At 38.4% G+C, this 13,865-nt stretch overlaps 1 protein-coding gene across 1 annotated transcript in view; it reads left to right on the top strand.

The window, feature by feature from the left end:
- LOC111147573 (malic enzyme 1) overlaps positions 1-13,865 on the top strand; it is a 181,688-nt gene that overhangs the window by 59,790 nt on the left and 108,033 nt on the right. The window contains exons 4-5 of the mRNA XM_022503681.1: positions 6,366-6,441; positions 12,832-12,993. Of these exons, the coding sequence (XP_022359389.1) occupies positions 6,366-6,441; positions 12,832-12,993 (238 nt within the window). The remainder of the gene's footprint in view (positions 1-6,365; positions 6,442-12,831; positions 12,994-13,865) is intronic.

Here is a 13,865-nt window from a genome sequence, read left to right as displayed (position 1 = left end):
CACAGTTATAGGCATTGGGGTTCTAAACGTGAGCAAAATAGATTATTTGCTTAAGGAACTTGTTGCATTGTGTATGTATTGTGTACTGGACAGGGGGTAGTTAGGGTTAGGGTTAGATCGTTTCAAATACTTGGAAATACTGTGAAGATGATCAAAATATTAGGGTGAAGGTACTTGAATTGCTGTTATCAGAAAAGGTCTGTCTGAAGAGCTAAGCTATGAGTTGGGGCCTGAATGATGAGAGAAGTTAACCAGTTGGCTAAATTTGGAGTTTGGAACTCAAAGAAGTGGTCTAGGTTGAAGAGAGAAGTTTGAGAGTCGTCATTATGAGCATGATATTTAAAGCCCTGTCAAACACAGTTGAGAAGTCAAGAAAGATGAAAGTCGAAAGTTAACCTTTGTCTTTAGCAGATGTGAGTCATCAGTGACTTTAGTAAGAGTTGTTTCTGTGGAGCAGTGAGGGAGAAAAGCTTTATTAAGAGATTGAAGAAAGAATAGGAGGTAAGAAAATAGAGACAAGGGGAAAAAATGTCTTTGAGGGGTTTTGCTATGAAGAGAGAAGAGTAGGGGACAAATCCAGTTTTTATAAAAGATAGATAGTATCAGGGCAGGTTGTTACGCCAATAAGAATAATCCAGTAGAGAAAGTGATGTTATAGCATAGAGATGGGTAATCGTAGGAGTGAAACCTTTGAAAAGCTGACCTGGAATACAATCTAGAGCACATGTGAGACAGTGGCCTTGATAATAGGAAATTTCTTCCAATATAGCATGAGGGAAAGCAGAAATGCATAGGCAGCACAATGGAGAAAAGGTATTCTTTTCAATAAATGGGCTGGAACAACTAGATATACACATACAAAAAGAAGAATCTAGGCAGACTTTATATCTCTCACAAAGATCAATTGAAAGTGGATCAGAAACAGAGGGGCCCAGGTGACGTAGATGGTTAAATGTCTGACTCTTGATTTCAGCTCAGCTCATAATGTCAGGGTCATGAGATCAAGCCCTGCTTCAGGCTCTATGGTGACTGTGGAACCTGCTTAATAATTCTCTCTCTCCCTCTCCCTCACTGCCCTCCATCCCCTGCTCACAGTCATGTTGTCTCCCAGAAAAAAAGATTACAAACCTAAATGTGAAATGTAAAATGTAAAACTATAAAAGTCCTAGAAAATAACAGAAGATATCATAGGAGAAAATCTAGATGACCTTGAATATGGTGATGACTTTTTAGATACAACACCACAGGCATGATCCATTGAAATTCATTAAAATTTAAAAATTTCTGCATTATGAAGGATACTATTGGGGTGCCTGGCTGGCTTATTTGGTAGAGCATGTGACTCTTAACCTTGGTGCATGAGTTCAAACCCCATACTGGGTATTGAACTTACCTAAAAAGAAAAGGCACTGTCATGAGAATTAAAAGACAAGCCACATACTGGGAAAAAGTATTTGCAAAAGATGTATCTGATAAAGGACTATTATCTAAAATATACAAATAACTTAAAAATCAACAATAAGAAAACAAACCAATTTAAAAATGGGCATAAAGATCTTCATAGGCACCTCACCAAAGAAGATATATATTGATGGCAAATAAGCACATGAAAAGATGTTCCACATTGCACATCAGGGAAATACAAACTAAAACAGTAGCAAGATACCACCACACAATTATTAGAATGACCAAAATGCAAAACCCTGACACCACCAAGTGTTGGTCAGGATGTGGAACAATAAGAACTCTCATTCATTGCTGGTGAGAATGCAAAATGATACAGCCACTTTGGAAGAGTTTGTGAATTCTTACAAAACTAAACCTACTCTTTTTTTTTTTTTTAAGATTTTTTATTTATTCATTTGACAGAGGGAGCACAAGCAGGGGGAGCAGCGGGCAGAGGGAGAGGGAGAAGCAGGCTCTCCATTAAGCAAGGAGCATGATGCGGGGCTTGATCCCAGGACTCTGGGACTGTGACCTGAGCTGAAGGCAGACACCTAACCCACTGAGCTACCCAGGCACCCCAAACTAAAGCTACTCTTATCACGTGATCCAGTAATTCCATTCCTGGTATTTACCCAAAGGAATTAAAAACTTATGGCCACACAAAAACCTGCACACAAATGTTTTCAAGAACTTTGTCATAATTGCCAAAACTTGTGAGCAACCATGATATACTTCAGCAGGTGAATGGGTAAACACAGTGTAGTACATCCAGACAATGGAATATTACCCAGTGCTAAAAAGAAATGAGCTCTGAAGCCATAAAAAGACATGGAGGAAACTTAAATGCTTATTAGTGTGTGAAAGAAGCCCATCTGAAAAGACCATAAACTGCATGATTTCAACTCTGATAACCATAAACTGATAACCATAAACTGCATGATTTCATTTTAGACAAGGGGAGGGTATGGAAACAGTCAAAAGATGAGTGGTTGCTAAGGGCTTGAGAGGGAAGGATAAATAGATAGAGCAGGGAGGATGTACAGAGCAGTGAATCTACTCTGAGTGATACTACAGTTGTAGATACACAGCACTATGAATTTGTCCAGATCCCCGGAATGTACAGCACCAAGAGTGAACCGTAACGTTGGGCGCCTGGGTGGCTCAGTGGGTTAAGGCCTCTGCCTTCGGCTCAGTTCGTGATCCCAGGGTCCTGAGATAGAGCCCCACGTCGGGCTCTCTGCTCAGCAGGGAGCCTGCTTCCTCCTCTCTCTCTGCCTGCTTCTCTGCCTACCTGTGATCTCTGTCAAATAAATAAGTAAAATATTAAAAAAAAAAAAAAAAAAGAGTGACCCATAACGTAAACCCTGTGCTCTGGCTGGTAATGATGTGTCCGTGCCTGCTGTGGTATGAGGAATGTTGATAATGGGCAAGGCTAGACATGGTGGGGGCAGGAAGTTTATGAGAAATCTCTGAACCTTCTGCTCAATTTTACTGCGAACCTAAAGCTGCTCTAAAAAATGAAGTCTATTTAAAAAGATGCAGATGGGTTAATAGAGTTTATATTAGAAAGAGGAAGCAGTTTTCACCCTATTGAGTCTATTCCTGTTTGAAATTAAGATTTGATGATCAACTGAGTGTGAGAGGAAGATACATGTAGGTGAGGAGAAATGAGGAAGTGTGAAATGGCTTCTCAGAGACTGCTAAGTTGAAGTTGCTAGGAAGTCATAGTGGTACACTTTGCAAAAGAAGAATGCCAACGTGGGGGTACATGACTGGCTTAGTCGGAAGCGTGTCCAGCTCTGGATGTCATGAATTCAAGCCGATGTTGGGTGTAGAAATTATTTAAATAACAAAACTTAAAAAAAAGAAGAGAATGAATTTGAGAATTCTGGCCATAGATAGGACGTGAATCTTAACATTATTTTGTAATTTTTTTTATAATAGTACTTTCACCAAACGGAAGCAGGTAGGATGTCTTTTACCTGTATTGTGGTCTTGAAATACCATTTTCTAGTAAAAGAAACCAGGACTTCTTAGAGAAATGGCTCATTTCAGGCCTGAGGCAGACATTTTCAAGACAACAAGGAACATCTTGTCATAACAGAGAACAAGGAAGCTGTCAAAAGCTATCATCATCTAGTGCCCCGTGACTCAGTTGGTTAAGCGTCTGACTCTTGATCTCAGCTCAGGTCTTAATCTCAGGGTCATGAGTTCAAGCACTGAATTGGGCAAACCAACTAATTATAGTCACATCAAAAGGACTCTGAGGCCAACATGAGTCTTCCACTGGTTAAGTATGGGACAATTTGGTATCAATAAAGAAACTAACTACAGTGGATTAAAACGTATCAGATATGTTTAAATCCATGAGTTCATATTGATCCAAAACATAGACACACATAACACATACACAACACACGCATGCATTTAGACAGACAGACACACACACACACACTTTAGTGGAAGCTCTTGAAGGATTCTAGCAAATGAGCTCTTTTTTTTTTTTTTGAGATTTATTTATTTTAGAGAGAGAGAAAGAGAGCATTTGAGCAGGGGGAGGGGCAGAGGAAGATGGAGAGAGAGAGAATTTCAAGCAGACTCCCTGCTGAATATGGAGCCCCATTTGGGGCCCAGTCTCACCACCTTGAGGTCATGACTTGAGCCGAAGTCAAGAGTCAGATGTTTAACCAACTGAGCCACCCAGGTGCCCGGCAAGTGAGCTCTTTATTTCAAAAACTGACAAGTAAAGAGAAAGAATCCAGCATTTGTATCAGCTTTATCATTGGGTAACCAAACAATAGGTATGGTGAAATTTCTCTTTAAATAAGAATTTCAGCAAGTAAATTAGGAATAAGTGACAGAATTAGAATATTCCATTTTGTAACCCTAATGAATTAAGGAATTTAGATATTAAGCATTGCCAGTGTTAAAATCACATAAAGGACTACAAGATAATGTAACTGAACCAATGTGAGTTCCCTCCTTGTTGAATCAGAAACAGCACCCTGTTGAGTTGACACACAAAGTAATTTTTTTTTGTGGCAAATAAGGAGATCACCCAGAATAGCTTCCAAAGCCATGACTACCTGAGCAAGGGTGAATGCGTGCCTTTTATTTTGGGGTGGGGTGAATATTTAGATAGGGAAGCTTTGTCTTTTTAAGTAGAGGCAGGCAGAAGGTGGCGTATGTGCCATTAAGGAAACAGGCCTATACACACATTGTATGTTGTGTAAATGAGGCGCGGCTGGTGCCCCTCCTTCGGTAGAGATTTTAGTATGATAACCAGATAAAGATAGTTGTTGATCATTTTAGAACTCACTGCATGGTCCATCTGTGCAGATGCAAGTCAGGGGTTAAATTCAAGGCTGATCTGGCTGGTCTGGGCCAGTTTTGCCAGGCCAGTTGCTATGGCTTAAGAGATGGTTTTGCTTTCCATACGCCTAAGAGAGAAGGTGGAAAGAGGAGCTTTAGGAATAATGTGGGACAGAGGTTGGTGAGCACAAGCAGGTGGACAATAAAGATCAGGTCTTAGGGTCTAGCTAGTGACAGTACTATACATCTTCTGATAATACCAGACCATGAGGTATCTTGTTAAAAAATGGATATGAATCTGATTAAGCTTTTAGATTCAATTACCAATTTCTCAAGAAGTAGGGAAGAAAGATTAATCTGTTAATCTATACCATAGGAACGTAATCAGCAAAATCCAGATTATGGGAAGCTTTAGAAGACAAATTGTAGTGTCTAGGGATGGCTTATCATTTGGATGCTAGAACTATGAATAAAATGATGCCATAAAAGTCAGGACAGTTGTTACTCTTAAGAGGGAGTGGTTTTGATTGGGAGAAACACATGGAGGGCTTCTGGAATACTGACAAGAGTGTCTGCTTAAATGGGTGTTACATACAAGGGTGGTCGCCTTCTAATTCACTAAGCTGTATGTTGGTTGTGTGTGGTTCTCTGTATTTGAGTTACATTTAGCAATAATAAATAGTAAAGTAAAAGTTTTAAATGAGATTAAGACATTAAATTTATTTCTCAGTTGAATTTTTAGTTCATTGTTAGACTTTTCCTAGGGAATGGGGGACAGGAGAGGAGCAGTATTAAAGACTTCAGTTGACTCCAGATGACAGAGTTGCAGAGAGCAACTAAGACTGCAAATTAAAGAATTATAACTTGGATGATTGAACTTAAAAAAAATCAAGTATGTTTCACACAAAAGGGCTGCTGTCACTTAAAGCCATTTCTTTTTTTTTTTTTTTTAAGATTTTATTTATTTATTTGACAGACAGAGATCACAAGTAGGCAGAGAGGCAGACAGATAGAGAGAGAGGTGGAAGCAGGCTCCCTGCAGAGCACAGAGCCCGATGTGGGGCTCGATCCCAGGACACTGGGACCATGACCTGAGCCGAAGGCAGAGGCTTTAACCCACTGAGCCACCCAGGTGCCCCACTTAAAGCCATTTCTAATACAGGCTTTCCTCTTCACATTGTGAATACCCAGTAAGTGGAGTATATGAGCCTGTTTACACATGCCTCATGTTTTCTAGGTGCTTTTACATATATTATTAAATAACATATTATTAAATATTAAATACATATTATTAAATAACAAACTAAGTGAATCTATGAGTGGAATTCATGATGCTACTTAAATTCTCTGTATATAAAAGAGCAAATACTTCTTTAATTACAAAATGTTTAAGAATATGTAATGTAAGAATGAATTTATTATAGATGTCAATATATTGTTTAAAGTAATTTCTCCCTTATTTATAAGATCCCTAGCTTTTATTTAAGGGAGTAATTTTCACTAGTTTGATAAAAATGGAGGTGTATTAAACTGATTTGGAAAAAAATTTTTAAAGTTCATGATATTTTGGCAAGTCTGAAGTAAATTAAAACTCTTTTTTCTGCCAGAGGTCTCTTCATTAGTATCCATGATCGAGGGCATATTGCTTCAGTTCTTAATGCATGGCCAGAAGACGTCATCAAGGTAAGTCATCTAATTTTTCCACTGTGGCAAATTTGTTCTTTTACCTATTCCATAACATATTAATAATTTTCATGATATTAGATGGCATTTGACGTGGAAATGTTGGGGTTTGGAGCCGACAGCCGAGAAAGAATTCTTGAGACATTCCCAGTGTGAAAAGGTGGTTTTATTAAGGCACGGGAACACGACCAGCACAAAGGACTGCTGCGGGATTCTGAGGAGCAATTGATGATATACTATGGAGTTGGGGGAGGTAAAGACAAGGGAAGTTTTTTAAAGGATTTTCATATTGCTAAAGAAGACTCGCAGGATCCTGGAGCCCTGGCTCTCCTCAGGCTAAGGTGGTGTTTTCCTCTAGTAAGGCATTAACATTAGGATTGGGAGTCCCTGGAGAAATGTCATACTCTGCCTGCCTCAGGTATTTGTCAGTGGGCTGCAGGTTATACCGACCTTTAATTTTATCTGCATTTCCTTTTTGCCTTTGTTCTTCACATCAGCATTCACTGTCTTTTTTACTGAATGTCACCTAATTTATTATCTCTTCAATTTTTGCATACTGGATTAATTTTATTTTGGTACCGATTAAAGACTAAGTTTCTCTGTTATTTCTATCTGATTTCTTAGCATTTCTTGGCCCGTTGATGATAAATGTTGAAGTTGCCTGTGAATTTCTTGAAGCAAAGTCCCTTTTCACATTTGTTGGCTTTAATCATCCGCTAAGAGGAACACAGACTCCCCCCCCAAAAAAAATCCATTCATTCACTTCCTTTATCATTATGGCCTTCAGTTGTTCATCTGACTTCCCTCTCTGAATGACCTAATGAAAATAAAACAAGAATAGTATCCAACATTTAGTAGCTTTCTGTGTGAGACCCTACCTGGATTGACTCTTGTAATTATCATAATTCAGTAAGGAAAGGAAGGGGGGATGGGCTATACTATAGTGTCTGGTGGTGGTGGAAACTGAACACAGGCCACAGAGCCCTTGCTCTTAGACATGGTCTCTATGGCCTTCCTTGTCAAAGGAAGGTGAAATGTACTAGTCCCTTTCCTGGCTTTTTTTTTTTTTTTAATTAACTTTCTGTTAGGTGTCAAACAACTTTGAGCAACTTTGTGCTGTTGAAGTAGGCAAGCCATTAGGGTTCGAAGCCGACAGCAAAGACAGAACTCTTCACACATCTTTGGTGCAAAAAGATGATTTTTTAAAGCATGGGGACAGGACCCTTGGGCAGAAAGAGCTGTACCACAGTCATGAGGAGTGGCCCATTAGATACTTTCAAGTTGGAGCGGGGTGGTCAGGGAGAGTGTAAGTGTCTAAGGAATTTTGGAAGCAAGGTTTCCTGGACCTTGAGGGGGCTAGCAATTGCTGGGAAAAGGACATTTATTACCGTCTAATAAAACCTTAGTCATGAGACCCTTCAGATGTATATCACTGGGTCACATGCTTGGAGGATGATTACCAGCATGTGTCTTGGAGGGATTTAGAGATAAAGGAAGTTTCCAGAGGAATTTTTATATGTTAAAGTACACTTATAGGATCCCGATGGTGGGTGGGGTGGGGTGGCGGGGATTGGCGCGGCTGGAGGACGGGTGTCGGGCTAAGATTGCCTTTTGCCCTCAGCAAAGTATTAACATCTAGGCTGTTGAGTCCCTAGAGGAATGTCACTCTGCCTATTTCAAGGACCTTTCAATGAGCTGTAGGTAGTAAGGAAATTTAATAATTTTTCTTCTGCTTTGGTTTCCTACATCACTGTGTTTTAGGAGTAGGGTTGAACAAGCTGATGACTACAGAGGCACTTTAGCTGTGACTCCCAAAGCATCGCTCCCATTCTTTTGAGCAGTCGTGGCTAGTATTGATGGACTCTGCTCTGTAAGGCTTATGCCAGGCTAACTTGTAAAGCCAGATGTTTTTCATGATTTCTAATCTTCCCAGTTGTTTCACTTTTCTTACCAAAGTTGCTTCCTCAGCTTTTCTCCCAGGTAGACTGCATTAGCCTTGGGTCCTGTCCTCAGAAACTCCCCCACAGTGAGTTAATTCTGTGTAGTATAAGATGTCTGAGAAGACGCTTACATTTTGACTGGAATCTAGAGAGGATTTTTAAGAATGAGTCAGTATCAGGACTAATTAATAACCACATCATCATAACAGCCAGACAATACACAGTCACCTTGTTTTGTGCTCTTCCTGCTAGCTCATCTCTGAATATTTGTCTTTGTTAGTAGCCTACCTTTATTCTTTCAGCTCTTAATGTTGGTCTCTCACTGTTATTCCTGATCCTAACTATACTTATTATTATTTTAAAAGCCTAGCATAGTATCTGGCACATAATAGGCACTTAATGGCAGCTGTTTCTTGTAATAGAATACTGAAGAATAAGATGTGGTCTCTACTGTAGTTGAAAGCACACATGAAACAAAGGCAATCTATTAGATGATATATAATTAAACTGGTATAAATTATAAATGCTGTATTCATTCAGAGAAGATGATCATTCAGAGAAGGCTAAAATGGCTAAATTTTTATATCAAAATTGGAACTTAAATTTAGTCATTGATAATTAGAATGGGAAGAAGATACTATCCGAAGAAGGGCACAGATGAATGTAAGTCCTAGTTCAGGAAGAGAATGGTATGTGTTTGTGCAGTAAGTGAATTAATTGGCTGGTCTGACTAACACCAAGTGTAACTATGGAAATGTAATGGCATTAAGATGGCTTAAGTAAGAGGTGACCAAATTATTTTTTTTAAAGATTTTATTTATTTATTTGATACATAGAGAGAGAGATCACAAGTAGGCAGAGAGGCAGGAAGAGAGAGAAAGAGAGAGGAGGAAGCAGGCTCCCCGCTGAGCAGAGAGCCCGACGTGGGGCTCGATCCCAGTATCCTGAGACCATGACCTGAGCTGAAGGCAGAGGCCTAACCCACTGAGCCACCCAAGCACCCCAAGAGGTGACCAAATTATTATAAAAGATCTTGAAGTTCATAAAGAGGGATTTAGACTTGAAGTAATAGAATGTCCTATTTCCAGATGTGAATGACTTTATGTAGGTAATACTTGAGGAAGGCTCATCAGTCCGAGGAGAAGAGGCAAGAGTTGTGCATCCAAGTGTAGGCCACAGCAGAAAGGCCCTGGGGAAGGAAAAGAAGGCATGAAGACAGGACACATGGTGAGGGTGTCTGTGTGCATTCAGGAGAACCCCTGCCTACTCATGCAGAGTTACTAGTGAGCTAATGCCCAGGTAATAATTGATGCAGTAGGAGGAAGATGGAATTTCTGAAATGCAGACATCATTGAGAGAATTATGATCGTCTTACTGAGATAATCCTCCTGTTGTAACTTCATTATTGTGTAGAAGATATGCAAATGCTTGATTTTGCTTAAGTGGGATATGAAGTAGGTAAAAACAAAAGCCAAGGGAATGTCAATTTAATGATAAACTGTGTAGATGACACATTTTTTATTTTTCAGAAGATTCCTTCACTATTAAAATCTACACTTTAGTGTTGAAATGTTTGTGAATTAATGTTACAAATGTGCATTTGTAACAAGGCATAAGTAGATCAAATAGCAAATGCCTCAAAACAGAGTTTAAAAATTACTCAGGGGCACCTGGGTGGCTAGTTGGTTGAGCGTCCGACTCAATTTCTGCCCAGGTGATCCTGAGATGGAGCCCCACGTCGGGCTCCTTGGTGGTCGTGGAGCCTCTTTGGGATTCTCTTTCTCCTCTCTCTCTGCCCCTCCCCTCCTCATGCTCTCTTTCTCAAATAAATGAGCAAATCTTTAGAAAAAATTACTCAACTAACACCTATCTAAATGTCCATGGCATATTTATGTAATAAAATTAATAGCTTAGAATGAGAGGAGAGCTTAAGGAATAAAATTTATGAAGAAAAGAAGAAAAATAACATTTTCCCTTGATTTTATATACAAGACATAGATTATTTTAAGTTAGATGTGTTATCAAAAATAAGTGAAAATATTATGTCATTTGCAACCCCTTTTTCAAAAATGTTGAAACGGATGAAACTCACAAGTAGCAACTCCCTGGGTCTAAATATCTTTAATGAACCTGGAAAACATTACATAAATTACTACTCAGATCATACCTAAGTTATATGACAATGTTGCTCTCCTTATAAAATATCTTTTAAAATATTTTAGTGCTCGCTTCGGCAGCACATATATTAAAATATTTTTAAAATACTTGCAGACCAACTAGACTTTACCTGTTTAAAGGACACATACATAAAGTATACAGTATCAGTAATAGATAAAAGTACCTCTATGACAGTGTTATAAATAAATGTCAAAAATGTATTTGGAGTAGCTAGACTTTGAAAAATTAGTTTTAGGGGGCACCTGGGTGGCTCAGTGGATTAAAGCCTCTGCCTTCGGCTCAGGTCATGATCCTAGGGTCTTGGGATGGAGCCCCACATCGGGCTCTCTGCTTGGCGGGGAGCCTGCTTCTCCCTCTCTCTCTCTGCCTGCCTCTCTACTTACTTGTAATCCCTGTCAAATAAATAAATAAAATCTTTAAAGAAAAAAAAAAGAAAATTTAGTTTTAGTTTAAAAAGCAAGCTTACAATTTTCTGTAGTATTTGTTTATCTTTCTTATCTTAAATCAGAGTCAGCTAAACCAGTGGTATCAAGTTGCCTTCTTCAAAACAGCATAACCTATTGATCATTTGCAATTAGACATGGAAAATTTGATACAGGCCAGGTTTATGGGATATGCAAAAATAATTTTTGCCCACTTCTCAAATGTATTTATTTTTAAGGTAGTTCTTTAAGAGCTGCATAATATAGGTGAACAGAAAAAAGATCTCAAAAGTATATTTTAAAATATGTTCTGGGGCGCCTGGGTGGCTCAGTGGGTTAAGCCGCTGCCTTCGGCTCAGGTCATGATCTCAGGGTCCTGGGATCGAGTCCCGCATCGGGCTCTCTGCTCAGCAGGGAGCCTGCTTCCCTCTCTCTCTCTGCCTGCCTCTCTGTCTACTTGTGATCTCTCTCTGTCAAATAAATAAATAAAATCTTTAAAAAAATAAATAAATAAAATATGTTCTGCACTGTGGCATAGTGGAAAAACATTGTATGAGGAGTTTGTGTATACAGTTTCCCATTCTTTGGTATTAACCAGGTCGCCTTAGATGATTTCAGTTCTCTAATCTTCAGTTTCCTAATCTATAAAATAAGAGGGATGGACTGAATATACTCTAAATTTCCCTTCTAAAATACCATGACTCTGCATAATGCTCTTGATGGTAATAGTAGTCTTGATAGCTACAATTTATTGAGAATTTGTAAGGTACCAGGTATTATGTACTTTGTATATCATATTCCTCATTTTATTGAACCATAGATTTATGCAACTAACTAATGTTTATTCATTGTTTACTATGTTCCAAATGCTGTGCATGGTGCTGGTGCACAGTAGTGAATAAAATAGAGTTGGTTCCTATTTTTATGCTGCTCTTCTGAAAAGTACCTTTATTATTCCTATTTTACAAATAAGGAAAAGAAGATTTAATTCATCTGTTTATTTAAGGTCAAATGACTGATATTTTCCCAAGACTTTATGGAAAAATGAGTGTAGGAGTTTTGGGAAAATCTAATAAATTGTGTTTCACAAGATTGGTTTGGCTTAAATTCATATAATGGCCATGAATCACAGAACAAGGATGTTAAATGCGTTAATTCACTCAGATGTCAAATAAAATAGAAGTAAAATCTCCCCATGATTAAAATGAATGGCTCATAGATATTCAGGGTGATTGGAAAGAACCTAAACAAAATTCATTTAAGCCTAGTGGAAGATTATCAGGTAAGAGAAGTAGCAGACTGTACTTCATAAATTTCAAAAATGGTAGACAATATCTAGTGGTTACAGGAGTTAAAGAGGATGGATCAACATTGTTGTGAAAATAGGAGGATGGTGCCAAGATGCGTAAACTAAACATCAGAGCACTTGGGAGCTACTTAGCAATTATGCATTTTTTAATTAGGGCGCTCCCAGAATTATGCTCGAGGTAGATGGGACTGGTTCCTCTTTAGTTCCCACTTTGAGGTCCTATTTCCTTGTACTCTTCCCACTTGCCATGATGTTATTTGAATCTTTATGTGCATACCATCTCTTCTTTCTTCACTGAATAAAGTAATCATATATATGTATTTTTTTAAAAAAAGATTTAAAAATATGTATCAACTTGATTTCTTCTCTCCACTCTTCCACAGTTAAGATCATATGAAATCTCTTAGATGTATATTCAATCTATGTTTTTTGACAGCTTAATATTTCATTACATAAGTGTTAATTTCAGAAGCAGAGGCAAGGGACTGTGCCCCTGGATTTGTAAACATCTTTTAATGGATGCTTTTTCTTTCTCTTCTAGGCCATCGTGGTGACTGATGGAGAGCGTATTCTTGGCTTGGGAGACCTTGGCTGTAATGGGATGGGCATCCCTGTGGGCAAGCTGGCACTGTATACAGCCTGCGGAGGGATGAATCCTCAAGAATGTCTGCCTGTTACTCTGGATGTGGGAACAGAAAATGAGGTAAACAATTTAAGTCTGTAAGACAGCTGGACACCTTAAAAAAATAGCACCAGCTCTTGTATTTTGAGCTTGTTTTCCAGGAACTTCATGACATTCATTCTTTTCTGTCTGGTTCCTTCCTCCCTCCTCAAACGCATTCCCCAAATATAAGAAAATTATTCTTTCTCTTCCTTTTTTTCCCTTTCTCTATAGTGTGATCAGTCTTTCACCAGCTTGTTTAGTGTTTTATCCTTTGAAAAATATTTACACCATTATTCTATAGAGTATATGTTTTACTTTAGGAGATCGTAGTTTCTTTTTAAAAATTATTGTTTTGGTACTACGTAGGAATTAATCCCCAAGGACTTGCTAAATTTAATCAGTATGAAATCTTGTTCTAAAAGTCTGTTTTAAACCTGTGGCAAATGATTTGGAATTTATTTTTATTTTTTATTTATTTTTAAAGTTTGTTTATTTTATAGAGAGCATCAGGGGAGGGGCAAAGAGAGAGGGAGACAAGCAGACTCCATGGGGGAGACAAGCAGACTCCATGCTTAGCAGGGAGCCTGATGCAGGACTCAATCCCAGGACCCTGGGATTATGACCTGAGGCCAAATCAAGAGTTGGATGCCTAACTGACTAAGCCCCCCATGTGCCCCTTGATGATTTGGAATTTATGGTTTCTCATTCCTGCATCAGTATTTTAGAATCTTAAAGTTGTATATCAGTACATATTTTTGGTCATTCTTTATTGCTAATATTTGGGTTCAGTTAATGGTGATAGACCCTAGAAATTAAAGGTAGAATATGTACAGATTTTATAGTCATTTTCTGTGTTCCCCTCTAAAGTAGTTGACCCATTAATAGTATAATATTAACTTGAACATTTTTTA

Source organism: Enhydra lutris, unplaced genomic scaffold (genome assembly GCF_002288905.1).
Source record: "Enhydra lutris kenyoni isolate GAN:26980312 unplaced genomic scaffold, ASM228890v2 scaffoldscaffold17, whole genome shotgun sequence".
In the NCBI taxonomy this organism is placed as follows: domain Eukaryota; kingdom Metazoa; phylum Chordata; class Mammalia; order Carnivora; family Mustelidae; genus Enhydra; species Enhydra lutris.
This window is presented reverse-complemented; position numbering and strand designations above follow the sequence as displayed.